The sequence below is a fragment of the Gorilla gorilla genome, chromosome 7 (assembly GCF_029281585.2).
Source record: "Gorilla gorilla gorilla isolate KB3781 chromosome 7, NHGRI_mGorGor1-v2.1_pri, whole genome shotgun sequence".
NCBI lineage: Eukaryota > Metazoa > Chordata > Mammalia > Primates > Hominidae > Gorilla > Gorilla gorilla.
In genome coordinates this window covers 139,282,930-139,307,080 of record NC_073231.2, presented here as the reverse complement: position 1 = coordinate 139,307,080, position 24,151 = coordinate 139,282,930, and the positions used below count along the sequence as shown (strand labels likewise).

Here is a 24,151-nt window from a genome sequence, read left to right as displayed (position 1 = left end):
GCAAATAACATGCATTTAACAATTCCTGTGTATATTGTACCTACATGCATCACGAGCTCTTTGACAAATGTTTGTTGAGTGTGTCAATGTGCTAGGTTCTTGTTGGAAACATGGAGGGGACACCTTCTGCATCCCATAATAACCTTGCAAAGCGATGATAACATCCATTGTATGCACGCACTGAGGCTCACAAAGATAGATAAACCATCCAGAGCCACCTGCCAGGTTGGCATGACACCAGAAGGAAGACCACGGAATACGTCCTGGTGGAGATGTGGAGAGAAACATTTTTTATAGCAGGATCACAGAATCTCACCCTGTTTTCTTCCTCCTTTTCTTTGCAGATGACAGACAACCTTCTGTGCCTTCATCAAGCTGGTTGTGTACCCACCATGTCCCTGGCGACAGGATGGGAAAGAAAGAGCCCTAATTAAGGATCATCAGAAACCACAGTTGGAGGAGGACGGCAGAGACAGTTTCCCTCCCCGCTATACCAAGACCCTTCCTTCGAGGTCCTCGCTCCTGAGGGACCCTGGACTGTCACAGAGATTAATGACCCCTTATCTTCTTTGGATGGGAAAGGAAATCACTGGTTAAAGCTTGATTGAGAGACATTATCAGCTCTTTAAGGATTGCAGAAGAATAGGCTACTTTATTTTCTGAAAAGGTAAATATATGCAAGCAAAGCCAACATGCCACGAACGGCCTTGGTCTACCACACAGCCGTGTCTGGGACACAGTTGGGGGTCATCCCCCAGCAGGAGTGAAGTCGAGCTTAGCGGCCCTTGTGTCCTCCCTTGGAATTCCCGCCATCCCTTCTGATTGAGCCTCCACCTCTGGGATTTTTCTTCCATTTTTCTCCTCTCTTAGGAGGGCGTTCCTGCTACCCATCGTGGGAGGCCACCATCAGGACTGCGAAGATGGTGACCCTGCGGAAGAGGACCCTGAAAGTGCTCACCTTCCTCGTGCTCTTCATCTTCCTCACCTCCTTCTTCCTGAACTACTCGCACACCATGGTGGCCACCACCTGGTTCCCCAAGCAGATGGTCCTGGAGCTCTCCGAGAACCTGAAGAGACTGATCAAGCACAGGCCTTGCACCTGCACCTACTGCATCGGGCAGCGCAAGCTCTCGGCCTGGTTCGATGAGAGGTTCAACCAGACCGTGCAGCCGCTGCTGACCGCCCAGAACGCGCTCTTGGAGGATGACACCTACCGTTGGTGGCTGGTGAGATGCTGCCTGAGAGCGGGGTCTGGGCTGAGAGTTGGGGTGTGGACTGAGAGTGGGGTCTGGGCTGAGAGTGGGGATCTGGATGAGAGTGGGAGGCCTGGGCTGAAAATGGGAGTCTGGGCTGAGGGTAGGGGTCTGGTAATGAGAGTGAGGTGCTCCCAGAGTTAAATGCTCAGTCCCCGTGTACACCTGGGGCCCTGCCAGGCAGTTAGTAGGATTCAGATTATTGTCCCACACTATTTATTGAGGATCTATTATATCTTAAGTCAGAGCAGGAAGCACGGATTTAGTTTCCTGTGGCTGCCATAACAAATTTCTGCACAATTCATGGCTCAAAACATCAAAAGTGCATCCTCTCGCAGCTCTGGAGGCCAGAAGTCTGAAATCAAATTATGGGCAGACTTGGCTCCTCCTGGAGGCCCTGAGGGGGAAGCCGCCCCAGGCCCGCTCCTGGCTCCTGCCAGCTGCCGGCAGTGCTGGGCGTTCCTGGGCTCAGAGCTGCAGCAGTCCAGCCTCTGCCTCCACTTCCACAGGGCCTTCCTCCCTGTGTCCCTTTATGTCTCACATGTCCCTCTCCTTTTCTTATGAGGACACCTGTCATCAGGTTTAGGGCCCACCCTAATCCAGGATGATCTCATGCAGAGATCCTCAACAATTTCACCCACAGAGGCCCTTTTTCCAAATGTCATGCTCACAGATTCCGGTGACTAGCACTTGAACGTATCTTTTTGGGAGCCACTATTTCACCCACTACAGCTATTGAAATGCAAAAAGAGAGAAAGATCCTTATTCTCATGGAATTTTATTCTGGCTGGGAGGGGAAGATAAGAAATAAACAAGGTAGGTTCACACAGAAGTGCTTTGAAGACAGATCCAATGAGGTTTATCATAGAAACTTAGAGGGGGCTTCTGTAAATGGGGTCACCAGGGAGGTCTCTGAGACAGCAGGACTCAAGTTGAGACCCACAGGCAGAGAAGGCAGCAGCCATGAGAAGAGCAGGACCATGCACTGCAGGTGTCTGGGACAGCGGGTGCAGGAGCCCGAGGGTGGCCTCTGCTGGATGTAATGGGGAGTAGAGGAGCTCTGCATGGCTGGGGGGCTGTAAATCAGGGGAGGTGCAGTGAGACGAGGCCTGAGAGTCAGCAAGACCCAGGGGAGGACTCTGGGATTTCTTGTAAGTGCAACAGGAAGTCACTGTAGAATTGTTGTCAGGGGGTTTCATGATCTGATCTCGTCATCTGAAAGGTCATTCCCATGTTAAATGCAAAATAGATCGAAGAAGAGCAAGATATATGTGTTCATTTCTTATTTATTGAGCACCTACTATATGCCAAGCATCACTACATTGAGATGGAAAAGATAGAGTCTTTCCTTTCTTGGGTTGCAGGAGTGATGGGGAGAGAAGGGAAAACAGACAAACTCAAGCCAGGATCATAGGTGCTGTGCAGGAAGTGGGCACAGGAGCTATGGTCTTCATGTCCAACTCCCCTTGGAGCCTGGGGTTATCGCAGAAGGCTTCCTACAGGAGTGATGGCCAGGTTCATCATGAAGGATTCAGAGAGGTTATCCAGGTAGATTCTGGGGGAAGGTCTATTTGAAATGAATAGAAAACATGTGTGAGACTTAGAAGGGTCAAAAGCCCTGGGCTATGCTTCCAAAGACCTGGCTGAGTCCTGGTTTGCTAATCTGTGTTGAGCACCACTGTGTGCAGGTCCTGGGGTGGGCTCTGGGGAGGTGACAGAGAACCGGGCAGGTAGGGTCTTTTCCCTTTCAAAGATCCAAGGGTCTAGGGAAGGAGGTGGTGAGCCAGGCATGGTAAGGGTTAGGGTCTGCTCTCAGCCTCAGCACTATGGACTTGTGGGGCAGGATCAGCCTTAGTCACAAGGGCTGTCCCGTGCATTGCAGGATGTTTAGCAGCATCACTGATCTCTACCTACTAAATGCTAGGAGTGCCCCATCCCCAGTTGCGATAGCCAGAAGGTCTCCAGACATTGTCAGGTGTCCCAGGTGGGGTGTGCGTGTGTGTGGGTGCAAACGCATGCACAAAGTTGCCCTCTCTTGAGAACCAGCAGGGTTGGGAAAATGACACATCGATGGCATAGGTGGCTTCACACACGTCCCATCTCCTCTCTGGATCTGATTCCCCCTGTAGCAGCAGTTGCTGGGACCACGTTAAGTCCAAACTTCCTCTTCAGAGCCTGGAGTCTGTGATGTTCAGTGTCACCATGGGATTCTGTTTACAAAGGCCTTTTGGGGACAAACAGGGTACTACACAGCCTGGATATAAACCAAACAGGAAGGGACCTTACACAACAGCAGGTAAAGGAGAAACTTGGGGGCCTTTGTCCTCATTTTACAGACAAGGAAACTGAAACTCAGAAAAGTTAGGTGACTTTTGCAAAAGAGAACATCAAATCCAACCTCTGGAAATACTGTATTAAAAACTGTTATTAGAGAGTATCACCAAGACAGTATCAATCTTTCTTCTTGGGGAGGGCGGTTTCTAAAACTCAGGCTGGTGTCGCCCAGGAGGGTTAAAAAGGCGTAAGGGAAAAACATCAGCTTCTGGATATAACCCATGTGTCTTCAAAGAACACAGGCTATAATGTAGACTTAGGAACTGGGGCCTGGCATCAGCGTTCCTAGGTTTTGTCGCAGAGTTTGTAGGTCCCATCAGGAGTGACTTTGAAGAAGCTCTTCATCTCACTGAGTCTCAGCTTCCTTCCTGTTACATGGGAGAAATAAGTTACTTCACCAGGTTCTCTACAACCCTGCAAACATTAGTTTTAACAATTGTATTTATTTTTGTTGGTTTAATGGGCAAGTAATACTGAACTTAGGTGGTTTTTTTTTTTTTTTCAGTACTAATTAAGGCTGAATATATTTCCACTTAGTTGTTTCCCATTTACCAGATGTCTTCCCCTACCTGCAGCCCTTCTCTGCAGTCTTTTTCTGAAGTTTGGTCTCTGGTGGCTGATCCCAGGGTAGCCACTTGGAAGGAATGGGGCTTCACCCTCTGGAAATCAACAGAAAGGAGCAGGGCTTTAGAGCTTTGAGGTTCTAAAAAAATGCACAGATAATACGGAAATCACATGCTTTGAATAAAGAATCGGGATACAGGCATGGAATATTTGACAACAAAGCCATCCTGGGAACTCCAGGCTGCGCCATTGCTCTGCTTACAGGCCCCCCTGCAGGCAGGACCATTTCATGAATGGAACTGGACTTGGGTCCTGATATGGTTTGGCTTTCACCCAAATCTCATCTTGAATTGTAGCTCCCACAATTCCCACGTGTTGTGGGAGGGACCTGGTGGGAGATAATTAATCCTGGGGGCGATTTCCCCCATACTGTTGAGGGAGTTGGAAGAATCTTAGGTGAGAATGTGAGGTCCCCAGCTCCTGTCCTGCCCTGAGCTTCATAGTCCTCCTCAGTCAAGTGGGCATCACACTTCCAGCTCGTCCCAGCCCTGGCAGGAACAGGGACACAGGAGCAGTCACCGGGGCTCACTCTTTTAGTTGAGTTGAGTCGAGTTGAGTTAAATTGAGTTGAGTTGAGTTTACAAATCAGCCCCGTGCCCTGCAAGTGAAGAGACTGCACCACCATCCCAGGCTGGACCTACTGACCCCTGTGACCCTCTCCTCAGGTCTCTGTCCCAGACACCCAGGAACAGGGATTCCTTCTTCCCCAGTCCCCATGTCCAATTCAGAGACAAGCCATATTGAATGCTGACTCTGCCTTCTCTACTTGCCCCCAACTTGGGAAACCGTTCTGTGATACGCAGGGGACATTCTCAAGGGACAGAAAGAATGCGACCCTCCCCTGATTTCCGCCCCCTGCCCTCCTGAGGCATCTTCCCATCCCAGACATCCATGCCCAGTGCCCAAATGCAAAATAATACCATCATACTGTCCACCTGGCGCCTAGCACCAACTCTGGCCAGGTCCTGGGCCCAGCTTTCCAGGTACCACTGCCTCGCCCTTACCACCCCCACCACCAGGAGGGTGTAGGTATCTCATTGTCCTCACTTTGCACTTACCAGGTCACCCACTGTCAAAGGGCACAGTCAGATCCCCTTGTAGTTAAAGGACATGGTCTGGAGTCAGGCCCAGGATATTCAAACTGTTTTGGTCCTGGGAAACTCACTTCACCTCTGTAAGCCTCAGTTTCCTCACCTGTAAAATGGGTCTATAAGATCACCTTTCTCATAGAACCATTATAGAAACTCAGTGAGAAGCTGCCTATCAGGTTATCAGCACAGGGCCCTGCATAGGGCAACCATAGAACATGCGCTTCTGCTCAGGGTGAGCCATCTGAGTCCTGCACGAGCCATTTCTAAGCACCGCCTGTCCCTGCGCTAACCTGTCCACCCCACACGGCACCGGGGATGTGACAGGGGCTCAGTTGTGATGAGCTGAATGAATGAATGTGTGTTAGCTTTAGCAGTTGTCATTCACCTATTCAATGGACATATCTTGAGCCTGTACTACCTAGCATGCTTGTGTCTGCTGCTTGAATGCCAAAGGGGCCAGGGAAACCAACAGCAGCCGGGGATTGGAACGAGGCCTGCGGTGAGGCCCCAGTGGTGCCACCCATGTGTGGAAGGCCAGAGACTGATATTTCCAGGGTCCAAGGGAGGCTTCTCAGAAGGTGATGCATCATTCATTGGCCGTGGAAGGAGGAAGGAGGGTGGGAAGGGAGCGCGGGTACCTCTTCCCAACACTCTAGGGACGGGTGTGGCCTGTGGATAGGGAGGACTTCCAGCCATCATGCCTCAAGACAGGACAAACTCTGCCACAGCACAGGCTCCAGAGTTCCTGTGGATCATGCCCGAGTGCAGGGTGAGGTGAGGCACCCAGGGCTCCAGCTTCAAGGAGATGCCCGCTCTCGGGCCGTGCCCCTGGGCATGAGTGGGCTTCCTTATCCCACTTGCCCGACTCCTCACTCGCCTCACCCACCCTCACCCCCAGCCTGCAGTGCTTGACTCCATGGAGACCTCCCCTTCCTTCTCCTACCTTGCTCCTTGTCCCCCTCCAGACAGCACCCACCATGGACACCTGCATCCGTGCCCCGGCCTCTGCTTCCAGGGAAGCCAACCCGAGGCCCCATGCTTCCACAAAGAGCTCAGGCCACCAGGCGGCAGGCATTGATTGAGCGCTGATTGTATACAGATTGAGCGCTGATTGTATATACTTGGAAACTAGTCTGGAAGGCTGGAGAGGGCTTGTCCCTGAACTTCCAAACACTCTTGTCCTGTGTTCATATCAGTAGCACTGTCATACTTTTTTTTTTTGGCATGGAGTTTCTCTCTTGTTGCCCAGGCTGGAGTGCAATGGCGTGATCTCGGCTCACCACAACCTCCGCCTCCCGGGTTCAAGTGATTCTCCTGCTTCAGCCTCCTGAGTAGCTGGGATTTCAGGCATGCACCATCACGCCCAGCTGATTTTGTATTTTTAGTAGAGACCGGGTTTCTCCATGTTGGTCAGGCTGGTCTCAAACTCCTGACCACAGGTGACCCGCCCGCCTTGGCCTCCCAAAGTGTTGGGATTACAGGCGTGAGCCACCGCACCCGGCCAGCGCTGTTGTTCTTTTATTGCCACTGACAAAAGGCAGAGAAAACCAGAATATTTCTTTCCCAAAACAGTGACGCCACATGGAGTAACCTGCCTGCTCCATCTCAGCTGGTGTGGGGAGGACTTACTATGATAATCTAGAGAAAGAGCCAGTTTCCCATCTGAGCTCTACCTGGCCCTGCACTCACTCTGTGACCTCAAGTGAGCCCTTTCCAGGGTCTGGGCCTCCATTTCCCCTTTTGCCAATGAAAGATTGGAATGGGTCTGAGATTTCTGAAGCATGGGGCCTGTGATGTTAGGTGAGGCAGGGCACTAGAGAAAGTCGCATCACAGAGCCCGGAGGTCATTTCTGCCATCCCTCCTTCCCACCTGTCTCTGCAGTGCTGGGGCTTCAGCTTGGCCTGGTGTCTTACTTTGCACCTTGTCAGCGCTTGTCAGCCTTGTTCTAAGGGAGAGGAGAGTTTGCCTGGGCAGGCAGCAGGGTAGAGCTGCAACCGAATACAGTAGTTTTGTTTTCATTGCAATGTACAACTACCATTTTACTTCTGCCAGGTAATTCTTGCTTTCTACTTGTGGTAGAGATGAGAGGTTTCCTTTCTAATAAGTTTATTTTTATTATTTGGCCAGGCATGGTGGCTCACACCTATAATCCCAACACTTTGGAAGGCTGAGGCGGGTTCATCACCTGAGGTCAGGAGTTCGAGACCAGCCTGGCCAACATGGTGAAACCCTGTCTCTACTAAAAATACAAAAATTAGCCAGGCACAGTGGTGCGCACCTGTAATCCCAGCTGCTTGGGAGGCTAAGGCAGGAGAATCCCTTGAACCCAGGAGGTAGAGGTTGCAGTGAGCTGAGATCGCACCACTGCATTCCAGCCTGGGCGATAGAGTGAGACTCCATATCAAATCAATCAATCAATCAATCAATCAATTTATTTTTCTTAAATAAGTCATTAAAGAAAAGTAAGTCAGTAAGAGTCCAGCAAGATGATGTGGTGCTGTGTGAAGCAGGCAGCATACTCTCCACACACGTCCATGGCCGACCTTGAGTCCTGGCTTCTCGGGCCTCTGTGGCACCCAGTAGACACTCAGTAAATGTCACTGCATGATGGATACACGGTGCCAGGCTCCCAAATCAAAGTAGCGGCGTGATGGAAGGCCACCCCCTGGGCCTGGGCACATCTTTACAAGCCTAAGGGGCACAGCAGCCCTTGCTGGTTGGAGACCTCCGTGGAGGTTCAGGGGAGTCTGGCTGTGGTCCTCTACCCTGGGGCTCTCAGAGTGTGGTCCCCCCACCAGCCCTGGCAGCAGCATCGCCCAGGAGTCTGTTAGAAATGCAGGATTTCGGGGCCAGCTTTAAACCTACTGAGTAAGAGCTGTGCCTTAGCAAGCCCCCAGGGGGTTTTCCGCACATTCAGGATCATGGAGCCACCCTGGATGATCCCATCAGAATCAGGCATTTTATCTGGATATCACATTTGTGTGTGTGACAACATATTCATAATATTTATCATTTTAACCACTTGTGTGTGTACGATTCAGTAGCATTAAATATATTCACAGTGTGTGTAACAATCACCATTATCTATTACCATAACTAGCAGATTTTTGTCATCCCAAGCAAAAACTCTGCCCCCATTAAACAGTAACTTCCCCTTACCTCCTCCTCCTCCCAGCCCCTGACAGCCACGCTGCCACTCTCTGTCTCTATGAATTTGACTACTCTAGGTACCTCACATAAGTGGAATCATATAATATTTGTCCTTCTATGTCTGGCTTCTTTCACTAATCATAATATTAGTATTTTCAAGGTCCATCCATGTTATAACCTATTTCAAAATTTTCTTTTTATAGCTAAATAATATCCCATCATATGTCTGGAACGTACTATGTTTGTTTATTCATCCATCGCTGGAGACTGGGTTGCTCCCACATTTTATCTATTATGAATAATGCTGCTTTGAACATGGGTATACCAATATCTGCTTGAGACCCTGCTTTCAATTTCTGGGGGTATATACGTAGGAGTGGAGCTGGTAGGCCACATGGCTGTTCTGTTTAACCTTTTGAAAAACCACCCGGTTTTTACCTCGGCTGCACGGTTTTACATCCCCACCAGCAATGCACGAGTTCCATTTTCTCCACATCCTCACCAGTACTTGTTGCTTTGCCCTTTTACTTATGATAACTGTAGCAGTGGGTGTGAAGTGTGGTCCAGATCATGTTGCTTCCCATGACGTGTCTAACGGTCTTAAGCCAGAGGAGAGGCTGCCTGGGTTTAACTGGAAGAGCAATCTGGTTCTGCTTGTGTGCCTCCCCTTGGGGCATCCGATTCCTTCCATTGCAGTGGGGACTGGGTGCCCCGGGATCTCCCTACATATGCCCAGGTCACTCATCTTCTGGACAGTGGCCAAAGCCACTGCTGGCCACTCCTTCCTCTCCCAGCCACCCCTTGTTCCTGGGGCCCGGAGTAGCCGATGGGAACCACCCCACAGCTTATCACCCCTACCCCAAAATCCAGGGTCTGGGCTTTCCGAAGGCCAAGATTCCAAGAGCCAGAGTCAGGGTTGTGTGGTGGGAGAAACCTGCTGGTGGGTTTCTAGAAGCCTGGGTTCAAATCCTGGTTTGTATTTGGGATGAGTTGCTTACCTCTCTGGCCTCAGAGCATCCTACCTCACCCACAGTGAAATGACACAGCACTGTGGCATGGGGACAGGGTCAGATGCAACACTTTTATGAAATCTCTCCAGGGTTTACCATGAGTGAGGAAGGCTGAGGCACCAACAGGCATCACTACATAGTGTGGCCAGAGCTCCACCTGAGGTGATGGGCGGGCCTCGGCATGCAGCAGGGGCCAATAGTGAAACAACCGGGGGCCAATAGGGAAACCACCGCGGGCCAATAGGGAAACCAACTCATCCTGGTTTTAGCACTGAGAGTCCTGCATCTAGGGAAACCCCTTAACCTGGGCAAATAAGAATATTTAGTCACCCTGGAATAAGACTAGCATTCAATCTGCGAGCAGCTGACCCTCGAGCTAGGTCTTTTTTTTTTTTTTTTTTTCGAGTTGGAGTCTCGCTCTGTCACCCAGGCTGGAGTGCAGTGGCAGTGTCTTGGCTCACTGCAACCTCCGCCTTCCAGGTTCAAGAGATTCTCCCGCTTCAGCCTCCCAAGTAGCTGGGACTACAGGTGGGCACCAGCATGCCTGGCTTTTTTGTATTTTTAATAGAGATGGGGTTTCACCATATTGGCCAGGCTGGTCTCAAACTCCTGACTTTGTGATCCACCTGCCTCGGTCTCCCAAAGTGCTGGGATTACAGGTGTGAGCCACTGCACCCGGCCCAGGCTAGGTCTTAAAAGATGAAAACAATTTGCTAGGCAGATCGCAGAGGCCTTGTGTGTCCAGATTCTTCAATCTGGCTGGAGCCCAGCAGTGCTGGGGCCGGGGGAACTGAGGTTCAGGCAGGAAAGATGGCAGACGTCCCTACTGCTCTGTCCCCCATCCCTGGCCGGGGCTGGAGAACTGGCATTTCCACCTACTCCTCGCTCTTCTTGTTAAGGCTTGAGCGGGAGCACGCAACCCCTGGGCCCTGGTGTCTGAGCAGGATGGGAGTAAGACACAGCTAGAAGGCTTCTGCTATTTTTCTCTCTTTCAAGTGGTGACACGTAGGGGGATGGAGGGCCTTTCAGAGAGACAGGAGCCCCCAGGGAGGAGCAGGTTGGAGAAACGCTGATCACATGTGGAGTGGGAGGGGCCTGTGAGGCCAGGTGTGGCTGGATCACCCAGGCGGCTTCAGCAGTGCCTGGCACATGGTAGGTGCTCAGTACACACTTGCAGAATACATGAATGCTCTCTTTACTTCCTGAGTAACCCTTAGTCTCCTTGAAGGAGGAAGTGGAGGTGTCTGTGTGTGAGCCGCCTCCATCTCCAGGGGCCCAGCAGAGAGAAGCGTGAACAGGAGGGCCCCAGTAAACGACAGCAGGTAGCTCAGGGGCTCTGCTGCCAGGAGGCTGGAGCCACAAAGCCAGGCTGACCACCTTCTGTCCTCCGCCCACAGAGGCTCCAGCGGGAGAAGAAGCCCAATAATTTGAACGACACCATCAAGGAGCTGTTCAGAGTGGTGCCTGGGAATGTGGACCCCATGCTGGAGAAGAGGTCGGTGGGCTGCCGGCGCTGTGCCGTTGTGGGCAACTCGGGCAACCTGAGGGAGTCTTCTTATGGGCCTGAGATAGACAGTCACGACTTTGTCCTCAGGTGAGTGCCAGACCCTCTCCCAAGCCTACCGTGCTGCACCCAGGGGCCCCTTGGAGCTGTAGGAAGCATCTTGGCTCAGGCTCAGGAAGGCAAGATTCAGTCCTGGGACTGAACTTACCCAGGGACCCCAGGCTCCACACTGCACCCCCTGGGCCTCAGCTTCCCCATCTCTGCATCACTGCAGGATTGGAATGGACTAGAAGGGCCTGTGCGTCCAGAGAGGAAGCCATACACGGGAGGTCCCCCATTGTTGGGAGCTTGGCACATGGAGGCCTGGGGAGAGGGCAAAACTAATGTGAGGACTCTTATCTTTAAAATTCACCCCCATTTTGTAATCTAGGCCATAATAAAATCACATATTTTATGTAAAATATATTTTCCCCTGTCGCCAAGTGAAATAGACATTTCAGGAAGATGCCCCAAGTCTGTCCTGGGTCTCCTGCCATTCCCACTATACCACTCACAAGTGTTCCACGCTGAGAAGTGCAGGGGTGGGGGCTGGCCATCCCCAGCAGCCTTCTAGAATAGTCTCTCCTGTCTGTGGTTCCTGACTTTAGTCCTTAGACCACTTACCTGCCTCTCAGAGCCTCAGTGTACCAGGTGTCCCATGGGTACATCCATGGTAAGGATCAGAGTCAGGTTTCCTTGACTGCAAAAAAAGGGCTGTGGAAATATCCTTTGGATGAGATTGTCTGTGACAGGCGGGCAGCGGTGGTGATGGCTAGGCTCCCTTGAGGTCATGAAAGAGAGAAAAATAGCAGAAGCCTTCCAGCTGTGTCTTCATTGTCTCTATTTTACAGATGAGGAGAAGGAGGCCCGGGGAAGGCAGGTGACACCCCTGAAGTCACACTGGAGGCTCACTCTCTCGGAGCGCTCAGGCTGTCTGAGAACGGGTGCCCGTGCTACAAGACTCAGCTTTCTCCCCTTCTCTCCCAGGATGAACAAGGCGCCCACGGCAGGGTTTGAAGCTGATGTTGGGACCAAGACCACCCACCATCTGGTGTACCCTGAGAGCTTCCGGGAGCTGGGAGATAATGTCAGCATGATCCTGGTGCCCTTCAAGACCATCGACTTGGAGTGGGTGGTGAGCGCCACCACCACGGGCACCATTTCCCAGTGAGTCCCTCCTGTGGCCCCGCCTCGCTGCTCTGCCCCTTGCAGTGGCACCCTGTCCCCCCACCCTGCCGTGGTCCTGCTGTGCCTCCACTGGGGTGCCTCCCCTCCCCCAGCCTCCTCCGGCACACGCAAGCCCAGTTCCCATGGTCGCCTCCCCGACTACTCCAACTCTTCTCTCCCTGTCACTTAACAAACCACAAGCTTTAGTGTCCTCTTGCTAACAATTCCTGAAGGGACCTCCACGCACCCTGGAGACTCTATGGGAAGGGGCCGCCACTAGAAAGGGTCAGCCCATGTGAGTTCAGCCTCCCTTTATTTCTGAAGTGCAGCCTGACAAATAACAACACCTTATTTTTCAAACTTATGTGAGCGTGGCAGGGTGAGGGTTCCTAAGAAATGAGGAGTGGGGAGTGCAGGTGCAGCCTGGGCCCCTCCCCAGGGCAGGCAGTGCTGAGCAACACGGCTGTGGCTTCCCTGACAATCAGGAGCCTAGTTTCCTGAGCAGACACCACACGTGGCACTCGGCACATATTATCTCAATGAATCCTCACAATAGCCGTTATCATTAGCTCCTCCCAGTGAGGACTCTGGAGCTCGGCCAAGCACCTTGCCTAGGGTTGAACTCGACACAGAGCCTGTGCTGTCATCTGACCCTTACTGAAGGGAAGTGTTTTCATGTCCAGATTTCCACAAGCTGTCTGTCTTCTGCCAGGTTTTCTAGGAACAGAGCTAGCCCCCGGATGTGGGTGCAGGAGACTGTGGAGCTGTGCCCTCAGGAGACCGGGAGTGAGGGAGGCAGACCGGGGCGGGGTGGGGTGGGACCCAGGTCCAGAAGTGGCTCAGCTGCAGTCTCTCCGGGAGCAGGAATCACACCCGTGGGACCAGCTTTGGCACCTTTGCACTCGGGGTGCATGCAACCGCCCAGGTGAGAAGGGGGCAGCCGCGGGCCTCACCAGCCAGTGCCCCAGGAGCTGGGCAAAGGTGCTCTGGCCCTGAGAGGTGGAGGCACCACGGCCCCACTCCACTCCTTAAGGCTGTGCTTGGAGCAAGTCCTCCTCACCTTTTTGGGGAATGGGCCCAAAACGCAGCAGAATGTCCTCAAATTAGGAAAGGCCGTCCTCTGGTGTCTATTGGGGATTGCTGTGGGCAGAAACCCGGCTGGGGTAGGGAGGTGGGGGTCCCTGAGGGAAGCTATGGGGGGCAGGAGAGGCTACGCCTGCTTCATTCTCTAGCCACTGCCCCCAGAGCTGCATGCCCAGGTTCCTGGGCCTGTCCCCTGCCCTGTTAACCAGCTTCTCTTTCTCCAACTGCAGCACCTACGTCCCAGTTCCTGCAAAGATCAGAGTGAAACAGGATAAGGTGAGTGGAGGCCCCGGCCCCTCTGTTCTAAGTTCAGGCTTCCTCATCTAAGGCTCTGCTCTAAGGTACGGCATTGAGTTGCAAGACAGCCCCCAGATCCCCAGGCCGCTGGAGGTAGCATCTCCCACTTAGCTATCCCCCTGGGGGAAGAGGTCAAACACTGGGAGAGATTCTCAAAGTGGGGTCCCCCGGGCCAGCAGCATCACCCGGGAGTTTGTCACAGATGGACATTCTCAGGCCCATCTCGAACCTACTGAATCAGAAACCCTGGCTGCCCCGCATTCTGGTTTTAACAGATTCTCCAGGGACCCCTGTGCTTGCTGCGGTTTGTGAATTACTCTCAAAGCCAGGCTGCACCTCCTGCTTCTCCATCTCTTTCCATGTCTCCATCTTCCCCAGCAGGCCCCTGGCATGGGGCTGGCCAAGAGATGGGCAAAGGGCAGAAGAAGGAGGGAAGTGAGGTACCCACCACACTGGCCTTTTGCATTCTCTATCAAACTTAGATAGGCTCGGAGAGGTCAGGAAACTTGCCCAGAGACACACAGCTAGTTATGGATAAGGCTAGAATTGAAGACTCGCTGTGCCTCCAGCATCTTGCCCTTTGCATTGGGTTGTGCTGCCTCAGGGAAGAAGCCACGTATGTCTCTATAGGGTGGGGTTGGTGGAAGGGACAGCCTCCTAGAGATGGTAGGAGCCACACTGAGAGGTGAATGGTTTACCAGAGACCCACAGAATCCACCCTTCCAGTCCATTCCTAGGGGCTGGAGTTTGGCTTTCTGGACGTGCACGCCCTCTCCTGCCTGAGAATTCCCTTTCATTGTCCTCAAGGTAGGCTTTGGGTGGTGGAGTCAAGGCCAGGCCTGATATCGGCCTCTCAGCTCGGCCACTGCTGGCTGTGTGACACTGGGCAGATCACTTAGCCTCTCTGGGCTTCATTTTTCTTATCTGCAGCATGAGGAGAGGGAAACCTGGGACATGAGGTCATTTTAAGGATTGGCGATGATTCCAGCCATCATCAGGTGGCTGGGTGCGTATGTCTTCACTCACCGACAGTGTCCAGTCCCACCTCACACTGTTCCCTGGAGCCCCCTTCTCCTGAGCAGCCTCCCATCTCACTCCCTTGGCCTCCTTGGATTTTTCTGTGTGTCAACTCAGCGATCCTCCTCACACGGTCCTGTAGGGCCCTCCTCTGCATCATTGCTCTCCATAGCACTTATTAGCTCAGCACCTCTGTCTCTTAGTGATGTGGATGAGTGTCCACCTTTCCTACGAGCATGGAAGCCCACGAGTGCAGGCGTATCTATTAGGCTCATGGCTGTGCCTCCATGGCCACAACAGTATGTACATCTGACAGGCGCTCCATGTCCTTTGCCCAGCAGAACTCACTAAGGGCCGTGTCTTCCTATCCCCGCAGATCCTGATCTACCACCCAGCCTTCATCAAGTATGTTTTTGACAACTGGCTGCAAGGGCACGGGCGATACCCATCTACTGGCATCCTCTCGGTCATCTTCTCAATGCATGTCTGCGATGAGGTATGCCACCCTCCCCCTGCCCACAGGGCTGCCCCGAAGCTCACCGTCCTGTGTTCCCAAGAGAGGCCAGGGAGCGGGAGGGCAGGTAGACCTAGCCTGCCTCTTCCAGAAGCTCAGATTCCCTGTCTCTATGACAGGGCTTGCAGCATGTGTCTCCCAGGGTGTTTTAGTGAGTAACAGTGCTCTATGAGAAAGTTCTCAGGAGCAAGAGTTCTGGCACATTCTGTGTAAGTGCCCAGGACCATGGTGGTGGAAGCTCGGATCTCGCAGCAGATTCTGGATACAGAAGCGGATTCTCATAGCGAGAGTTGTCTAAGGCCACAGTTCTCAATCCCACTTGCTCCTTAGAATCATCTGTGGGTCTAAGTTCCAGCACGCAGGCCACACCTTGGCCCAATTTTACCAGAATTAATGGGAGCCAGGCACCCAGGGGTTCCACTGTCTACCGAGGTTGAGAACCCGTGATCTTGAGAAGCACGCATTTGCCTTCCCATGTCCTTCGCCGTCCACCAGGCTGTGTTTGGGTTTCCACTTATGCTCTGAGAGGTTTGCTGCTACCCCAGGAAGAGGAGCAGGAGGGCAGGCCACACAGCCCCCACTTCCTCCGTGACCCTGGGTTCAGGCAGGGCCCTCACGTATCCCTTCTTGTCTCATTCAGCCCAGCCCCAGCCCCACCCTGCCTGGTGCCTGGTGGGAATCCCCGAAAGGGTCAGAGGCATTGCAAGGCAGGTCCCCACGCTCAGCCCCACCCTGGTGTTCCCAGGTAGAAACATGGGTGCCCCTGTCATTTCCCCACCCCACCCACCTCCAGCCAGCTGGTCCCAGACCCTTGCTTGAGGTTCTGCTCAAGAGCCCTTCCTCCCATCGCTCCCACCTATTTGGCCCTAACGTCCTTGCCCTGGAGCAGGCCCATGTCCATGTTGCATTTCCTGAGAAAGCCACATGTGGCATGGTGCTGTCCCCTGTCCCCTCTTTGTCCCCACCCCTCCAATCTATCTTCCACGCTGCAGCCCAGATAGCGCGTCCTCTCCCTGGAAGCCCCTCCATGCAATTCCTTCCGGTCATCTTGTACTCATTTTCCAAGACCCAACTCACATGCCACCTCCTCCGAAGAGCTTCCTCTGACCTCTCAGGGCATAGCTCCTCCCTCCTCTGTGCTGTGGGAGCCCTGAATTTAGCCCCATTTCCAACAAGGACCACTCAATCAGTGACTCCAAGAAGCTATAAGCCCCAAGGCTGCTTCCCCCAGCAGCTGCCCAGCTGGCATCTGATCAAGCTCTGCCTGAACTTCAGTACAGCCCACAGGGTGCTGGGCTCAGAATAAATGCACAGGGTTTGTCATGTATGTGAAAGGCCTGGCCTAGTGGCCCTGAGGGTGCCTGGACCAGATGAATGTTGTCCACAGAGAAGAAAGGGATCAGCCCTGCCCTCTGCCTCATTGCAATCGTGATTCTTGGACCCATTTTCCAGATGAGGAAAGTGAGGCTCAAAGAAGTGACTTCACATGCCCAGGGCACCACGGAGTGGCAGAGCTGGGATTTGGGGCAGTTTGCTTGGCCCCAAAGCCCTGCTCTCCTTCCACTCTCTTCCATTCCACGCCCTCCTTCCTATTCCTTCCCTCTGTAGCTCCTCAATCCTGGGAGAATAGGTTGCACTTGCTGCAGAGGTAAGACCGGGGCCCCTGAGACCACCCAGATGCAGTAATCTCTCAGGGTGCTTCTGGCATTGGACTTGAGTTTTACTTAACTTGCATTTGCTTCACCAAGCCTCTGAGAGTTCCAGGAACGTAGAGAAGGGTTTTAATGAAGGGTTAGTCAGAGTCCTTGGAAATGCTGCTTATGGTCCTGTGGGATTCCAGGAATGCCTACAGGCTTCCTTTCTCAGAGGTGCCACCAGCAGCCCTGCTGTCTGGTTCTCATCTTTGCTTTGCCTCCACAGGTGGACTTGTATGGCTTTGGGGCAGACAGCAAAGGGAACTGGCACCACTACTGGGAGAACAACCCATCTGCGGGGGCTTTTCGCAAGACGGGGGTGCACGATGCAGACTTTGAGTCTAACGTGACGGCCACCTTGGCCTCCATCAATAAAATCCGGATCTTCAAGGGGAGATGACGCAGTGAAGGGTTGAGGATGGACGCACTGTCACACCTCTGCATTTCCAGCCCCAGCATCTTGCTGGAGCCATTCCATCCCGGAGCTTGGAGGGGCAGCCTCAGGTGTGTGCCTGGGCACCGCTCACAGCCTCTTGCACCCAGCCATTGGCAGCATCTACTCAGCAAGGTCACTAAGCTCTGCCAGCGTGGCAGAGCATGTCTCGGAACCTGTCTTGAGTGGGGACAACGTACCCCCACTGCTGCCCTAGAGCTGGGGAGACTCTGGGAAATGTTCAACCTCCACACACTAAAATCATTTTGGCTCCTGGGGCAAGCTTGGGGAATGAATGTGGAAGACGCCTATATTCTGAGAGACAGGACAGTTTCCCAGGAAGATGGGCAGAGACTTGAATGGCGATTACCTCCAGCACAGAGACGTGCCAGGCGGTGTTGGCGCTCGGGACGAGATGCTGCCCTTCTTTGCACGAAGCCTGGCCTCTTGCTTGGCGTGATAACCCTGTCATCTTCCCAAAGCTCATTTATGAGCCACCAGAGGCTCCTACCCCAAAGATTTTCACAGAAACTTGAGGCCAGGTGCCGTGGCTCACACCTGTAATCTGAACAGTTTGGGAGGCCGAGGCGGGAGGATCACTTGAGCCCAGGAGTTCAAGACCAGCCTGGGCAACATAGTGAGACTCCTGTCTCTACAAAAATAAAAGATTTAAAAAAATTAGCCAGGCATGGTGGCACACACTTGTAGCCCCAGCTACTAGGGAGGCTGAGGAGGGAGGATCTCTTGTGCCCAGGAGTTCGAGGCTGCAGTGAGCTGTGATCACACCACTGCACTCCAGCCTGGGCAACAGAGTGAGACCCTGTCTCTGGAAAAAAAAAAAAAAAGAGAAAAACCCCCAAATTTGGCGCCGTGTTTCTGACTCATGCAGATGCCTCTTCCCAAGAAGATGTTCCTTTGAGTAGTCAGTCTCATGGTTCTAATCGTGGCGAGAGCGGATCTGACCACTTCCATGTGCCTTTGTATTTGGGAAAGAAAAGCATGCATTGGCTGAAATGAAACAAAAGCCCTTACTTGGGAAAAGGGACCCCCACCAGCGGCCTTGCTTGCTCCATAGCTGGGAACATCTTTTCTGGTTTCCTGAGCCAGCACCTGAATTGCAACAAAGCTCTGAGGATACTCAACACCACCCAGCAGTGCGTCAGAATGGAACGTACATTCTCATTCTCAGACTGTTCAATATGGTGCCCGTAACCTCCAAAGCCACACAGGAGGCTGCCAGCAGCATTTTCCCCAAGGGCCTGAGCTCAGGGTCAAGTCCCTGCTGGCCATCTTGGGGCTGTCACTGGGGGTCTGGGCCAAGGACATCCCAGGAATGGTGACTGCCACATACCTCATCTTCTTACTCCCCAGCTACTCTCTTTTCCTCATTAGCCTTCCTGATTATTTATTGATTTCTTTTTTTTAATTCAACTGACATTGTTTGCACCCTGGCTCTGTTGGTGGTCCTGGTGTTTTAATGAAGCTTGCCTCACCCAGTAGCTGGGAAATTAGGTGGGGGGGCTTAAGGGAGGTTTGTAGGAGTCCTCGGACGTGGGATATTGGGGGTATCTAGGGCTTGGATGGTTTGTGGAATGTCCTCAGCATCCTCCCGTTCCAACCCAACCTTCCTTCTTCCTCATTGTGGACTTGGATTTATTCTCAGGCTAGGAGTCTCCAAAACTCCGTGAAACCTTATTGCTGCTGGGTGTGGAGTGGAGAGTGACAGGAATGTGGGGGACGGTGATTGTTGGCTCCAGTTACTAATGTTTAAGCAGAAAAACCACTTTCTTGTTGAAAATATCTCTGAAAAGGCCGCTGCTGCTTTGAGGAGGTGTGACTTTTTCCCGGTGGAGTGTGACGGAGGCATGGGGCCTGTGCTCCCAGGCTCGGGGGAGCCCCCTCTGCACACGGGGAGGGAGGAGCTTGGGGACATCAGTCATGGGTCACAGGTGGCTTCAGGCCATTCACAAGAGTCCCCGGAAGTTGTGTGCCAAGTTTGGTTTTTTTTCCCTGAATCTCTGCATATGAGCATTTTTCTGGAGAAAGGACCATAGCTTTTATTAGATTCTCAAAGGTTCAGAATGGGGAATGTGTTAAACAAACCGAAAACCTGTTTCAGCTTTAAAATCCTCCAAAACTTTAGAGACTTTTCTTTTTTCTGAGGAAGGCTGGTAAATCACTGAGTCATCATTCAGAACATACAGCCTCGACGGGCAGAGCTCACACCCATATATGACGTTAAGAGCTCAACAAATGTTTGTTGAGTGGCTGAGTGACCCCAGGGGCAGACTCCAGATCATCAGACACTGATACAGAGAGCGATGCTATCTCCTCAACTCTCCCTCTTCTCCTAAAAGCTGAGTCTATATAGGGATGATAGGCTCAGACTGAGTAGTCGACTTCTCTGGGTTTTGCTGTGTAAGAATAGGTCCCTCAACATGAAGATGTGTCTGCGTCTGAGCCAGATGCTGCCTGGGTCTGTTGCCTGGCCTCCGTCTGGTCTCCCTCCCTCCTACTAGGATGGTCAAGCTGTGAGATCTCTTCCGCCTCCAAATCCAGCTTTCCCATTTTACTGATGAGAAAAGCAAGGCCACATTGCAGCTGGGTGGGGGGTGGAGAGTGACAGGCACGGGAGAGGACAGCGATTGTTGACTCTAGTTCCTGATGTTTAATCAGAAAAACCACTTTTCCTGTTGAGCACATTTCCTAAAAGGCTGCTGCTGTGTAGGGAGGTGTGGCCTTTTCCTGGTGCAGTGTGAAGGAGGGAAGTGACGGGCAATCGTGAACTGTCTGGGACAGATAGCACAAGTCAGAGTTTGAGCAAAAATAGGGTGTTACCGGCGCTATGTTGAAATTGTCTGGAGGCGGGCTTTCCCAGCGAGTCTCCATTCAGCATCTGGAAAAAGTGTAACCAGAATGGAGGTGTCTGATTCTCCTGTGCTCTCTCAGCGCCGAGCTCTAGCCGCAGGCTGCCTGGGTGGCCTTCTCACACCCTCCCGTGCAGGAGACTGCATTTCTCTTTCCCACAGCCCAGCAGATAGCTCATTGGCTTAGCAATGGGCACTTAACAGAATCCAGTTGTTGCAGCCAGAATTAAATGCACCAGTTTGGCTTAAACCAACTGGAACTCATCCCTGGGGTGAAGGTGGCTGGGAATTAGACAAGAGTGTGTGTTAGCCAAAAGGCACATGCATGCTGTCAGCAGGAGAATGAGGAGCACTCGTTCTGGGCAGGCAGTGGCAGGGGCTCCCTCAGGCCCCTGAATCCCAGCCCACAGCTCTTTCTACTCTGCAGACAGAGTTCCTTGGAGACTGGCCCTGCATTCAGGCAGGGAGCAGAGGGGTCCCTGCCTGCAGCACCCAGAGCTGAACCTGAAGCTACAAAGATGGGCTGATGAGGTGGCCCATGAGGTGTCAGCAACATCCCAACCCCCTGGGTCTCCCCAGTGAGTCAGGGCACTGATTTGCTATAGCTGGAGCTACATGCACCTCTCCTCCCCTCAGTCACCTTTTAGGGGAGAAAGGAGGGCAGATTTGTAACCTCTGGTTCTCTGCAGGGATCCTGGGCTGGAAGAAAGTTCATAAATGGATGAATGCCTTTTGAAACTCCAGCTTTTCCAAGCATCATTCAGCAAAGCATTTGGCTAGGCTTAGAGAGAAAAGCTGGATATGAGAAAATAGAATGTGAAATAGGGGGAAAAAAAAAGAAGGTGGAGAGGGCAGTTAAGATATGGGTGATTCTTTAGGGAAACAGCTGATTGAGAGGCTTTGATGGAATCCCATTCTCTGCTGTGGCCAGAAGGTGGTGCTAGAGGCCAGTCCCACTTGGATGTGACCCTGGCCTCTTTGCCAGGATTCAAACCACAAAGAACATTTGGAACTGGGATGTTTGCTTTGAAGCAGCCCGAAAACAGGTGAAAAGGAAACCAAGATAACTCTCTCTTCCTCCGCTGGCAAGGATCAAAAATACCTTGTGCAGGGAAGCCCGAGCCTCGAGGGGCCACTGCCCAGCTAAAGATGACTGGACACCAGCCATGCGCCATCAGGAACCAGCACCTGTCCTCGCCCCTGAGAAGAGCCCCGGGGGTATCATTATATCCATCGCAGACATCTGGTTTGCGGCAAATGTGGCTACACGCCATCAGGATTATCCTGCCCTGTGGACTGGGCTAGCTAGTTTTGAGATAGAGTCAACCTCCCCATTTTTGTTTGTCATGAAAACACCAGCTCCTGCACCCCTGGGGTGCTACCTGACACCTGTGCAAAGAAAAGGAGGAAAACTTAGAAGAAAAGGCAGAGACAGGCAAGACAGCATCTCACAGCTTGTCAGGATCAGGGCATTACCGACTATTTTTTCTTACCAAAAGAGCACTGAATTTCCTAGGGGAAGGTGAGCCGCCTTTACACCTCCTGTCCTCCCTCCCAGCCCGTCAGGCAATCCCATCACCCAGCCTCATCACTCAGCTTCTTCCTAGTACAAAACTGCCATCGGTTGTACGTCCTGAGCTGTGGGACGTCAGCTTTAACCCTAGCCTGTGTCAGGGCCTCGCCCTCCAGCCCCCCGCTCCTTAGGGTGATCGTGGGTTTCTTCCCTTCCTCCTGCACAATCGCTTCCCTTCACTGAATTCCCTTCAAAGCCAAAGTTTCTTGAGCACTTTTTCTTGTGTGCAGGCTTGTGTGTTTGGGTGTTGGTGTTTTAAAATTTGCTTTCTGTTCCCCCCCGCCTCTCTCCATGTCGTTACTCAGCTGAGCACTGGTTGGGATGCATTCGAATGACTTCAGCAAGATCCTGCTTTCCTCAACCCCCGCTCTGTTTTATTTATTGTTTAATATTTCCAATGATCCAAATCAAAGTGAATAAACAAAGAGCTATTTTATTGTTTGGGTGTGTTTGTTGTTTTTCTACAAGGGTCATGCATTTGCGCCTCCTTCAACACTCCAACTCAGAGGGCCTCCTGGGTTGGCGTCGCCACTACCGAATGGCCAGAATTCAGGATACAGAGGAGAGCCCCAGTGTAGGCCTTGGAGAGGCCTCTTCTCAAGCCCAGGAGTGCCATTCCCTGCCGTGTGACTGGCGAGTCACCTAAGTTCTCTGAACCTCAGCTGCGTGTCTCATGTATCAAATGGGCGCGACAACACTGGCCGTCAGAGGGGATGTCAGATTAAAAACAAAAGCATCTCCAGAGGCCCAGTAGACAGGCACCACCTGCTTGAACGTTTGCTGAGTGAATTCACCTTGGCCAGGGCCTGATTGGGCTGGGCTAGTGTCTGTCCTCCCCCGACAGAGACGGGCACAACCAGGGATGGACAAGAGTTTGGTCCAAAGTTGGCACTAATCTCCCTTTAAAAAAAAAAAAAAAACAGATTCAGAAACCCAATGCTGCGAGCCTGTAAGATAAAATTGGTATACACAGTAACCAGGCCTCCCAGTTTGTATGGCACACAATACCTCCATGGGCGTGATCTTTAACTCTCAGAACAGCCCTGCGGGCTGCTGCATGGCTGAGGGCGGAGGTGGGTTCACAGCCAGGCGCCTCTCTCCAGTCCCGGGCCTCCTGTCTGCCCTGCCGCCTCCCTGTCACTCTGTGCTTAGCAAAGACGTTGAGTTATTTGAGACACTGTCTATGGGGACCTTCTGAGGGCAGCCCCCAGAGGAAGGATGGGGCAGAGATTCACACAGGGGCTCTGGAGCCAGGCCGCCCTGGGTCCTACCTATTAGCTGTGTGAGTCTGAGCAAGTTACTTAACCTCGCTGCCTAATCTCCTGATGGATAAGTTTGGAATGATATAATACCTCTATATAAATACACATAGAGGATTAAATGAGTTAACACACGCAAAAGGCTTACGACAACAAATGTTAGTTATTAGTACATCAGACACGGGAGAGGAGAAGGAGCTGTGTACAAGACTGAAATGAATAGCAAGGCTCTGTCGGGGAGCCCGGTCTGTTTCCCTCCCCCCATGCCTCTGTCCTGCTCCTGCCCCCTGCCACGGGCCTTCATGTTGCCCGTGTATGTTCTTTAAGTTGTTTCTTCAACTCTAGAGTTCCCTTTCCTCCTTGCCCCATCACTTCTCTGTCCTCTCCCTACAGGGCCCTGCCGTCATCTGGCGCTAACACGCGCTCCCACCCACCCATCCATTCTATGGGAGACACAGCCTCCCCCAAATTCGCTCCTGGTTGGCCTCACATCACAGCTGCAATGTGGACCAGCGGCCACGAGGTGGTGCTATGCTGCAGTCGGCCCCGCCGCCCACTTTTCCAGGCCAGCTCTGTAGGGCTCCAGCGCCTGGCCGCCCTGTCCTGCACATCACACCCTGGTCTCAGGCTAGAGCCCATGGCCAGGGAAAGAAATTGTCAGGGCCCTCCTTGTACAGCCCTGAGGGCCTAAAGGCATTCCTCCAAGACACCCCGGCACCTGCCTGGAAGCTGGGACCAGAGCCAAGGCCCATCTGCTTCTGCACCTCCCCCCCTACCCCTCCCCAAAATGCAGATCCTCCCAGGATTTGGCCTGGGAACCCTGGGAAGTCCTAGGAATAACCGCGAGGCTGCTCCAAACACATGCTTGGCCGTCAACAAAAAGCGAAAGGACTAAAAAGAAGTTCCTAAGTGGAACTTTCCGATTTCCTCTTCGCTCTCCCAGGATATTTAATGTGCACAGGGATTGAAAGGACAGTGTGGCGACCCTGTTGGCTCATTCTCTACATTCAGCCATGGCTGGTGTTTCCCACCCATGCCCCCTCGTTTTTCTTTTCTTTCTTTTCTTTGTCGATGGCCCACAGTGACCAGGGGTGACCCTCAGAGGCTGCCACTTTGCCCCTGACTGTGAGTGAGCACCTTCCAGGGGCAGCCGTCCTGCCTGACCACAGTGTCACCTAGCAGGGTAGGGGGTGGGGTGGGGATGGGGGTGGCCCTGTCCTCCAGTGTCCAGTCATAGGAGC

The 24,151-nt window shown here is 52.7% G+C and overlaps 1 protein-coding gene across 3 annotated transcripts in view; it reads left to right on the top strand.

Annotated features, from left to right (window-relative positions):
- Positions 1-22,087, top strand: part of ST3GAL1 (ST3 beta-galactoside alpha-2,3-sialyltransferase 1) — a 116,527-nt gene extending 94,440 nt beyond the window's left edge. For 2 of the 3 annotated variants that reach the window (XM_055349125.2, XM_063709524.1), the window contains 7 exons: positions 345-667; positions 871-1,226; positions 10,861-11,057; positions 11,994-12,173; positions 13,487-13,532; positions 14,947-15,066; positions 17,005-22,087. In XM_055349125.2, coding sequence (XP_055205100.1) covers positions 921-1,226; positions 10,861-11,057; positions 11,994-12,173; positions 13,487-13,532; positions 14,947-15,066; positions 17,005-17,178 — 1,023 coding nt within the window. In that variant the 5' untranslated portion in view covers positions 345-667; positions 871-920 and the 3' untranslated portion in view covers positions 17,179-22,087. Of the gene's footprint in view, positions 1-344; positions 1,227-10,860; positions 11,058-11,993; positions 12,174-13,486; positions 13,533-14,946; positions 15,067-17,004 lie in introns of all 3 variants that reach the window. The other variant, XM_055349128.2, reaches the window with a different exon arrangement.
- The last annotated feature ends 2,064 nt before the right edge of the window (positions 22,088-24,151 follow it).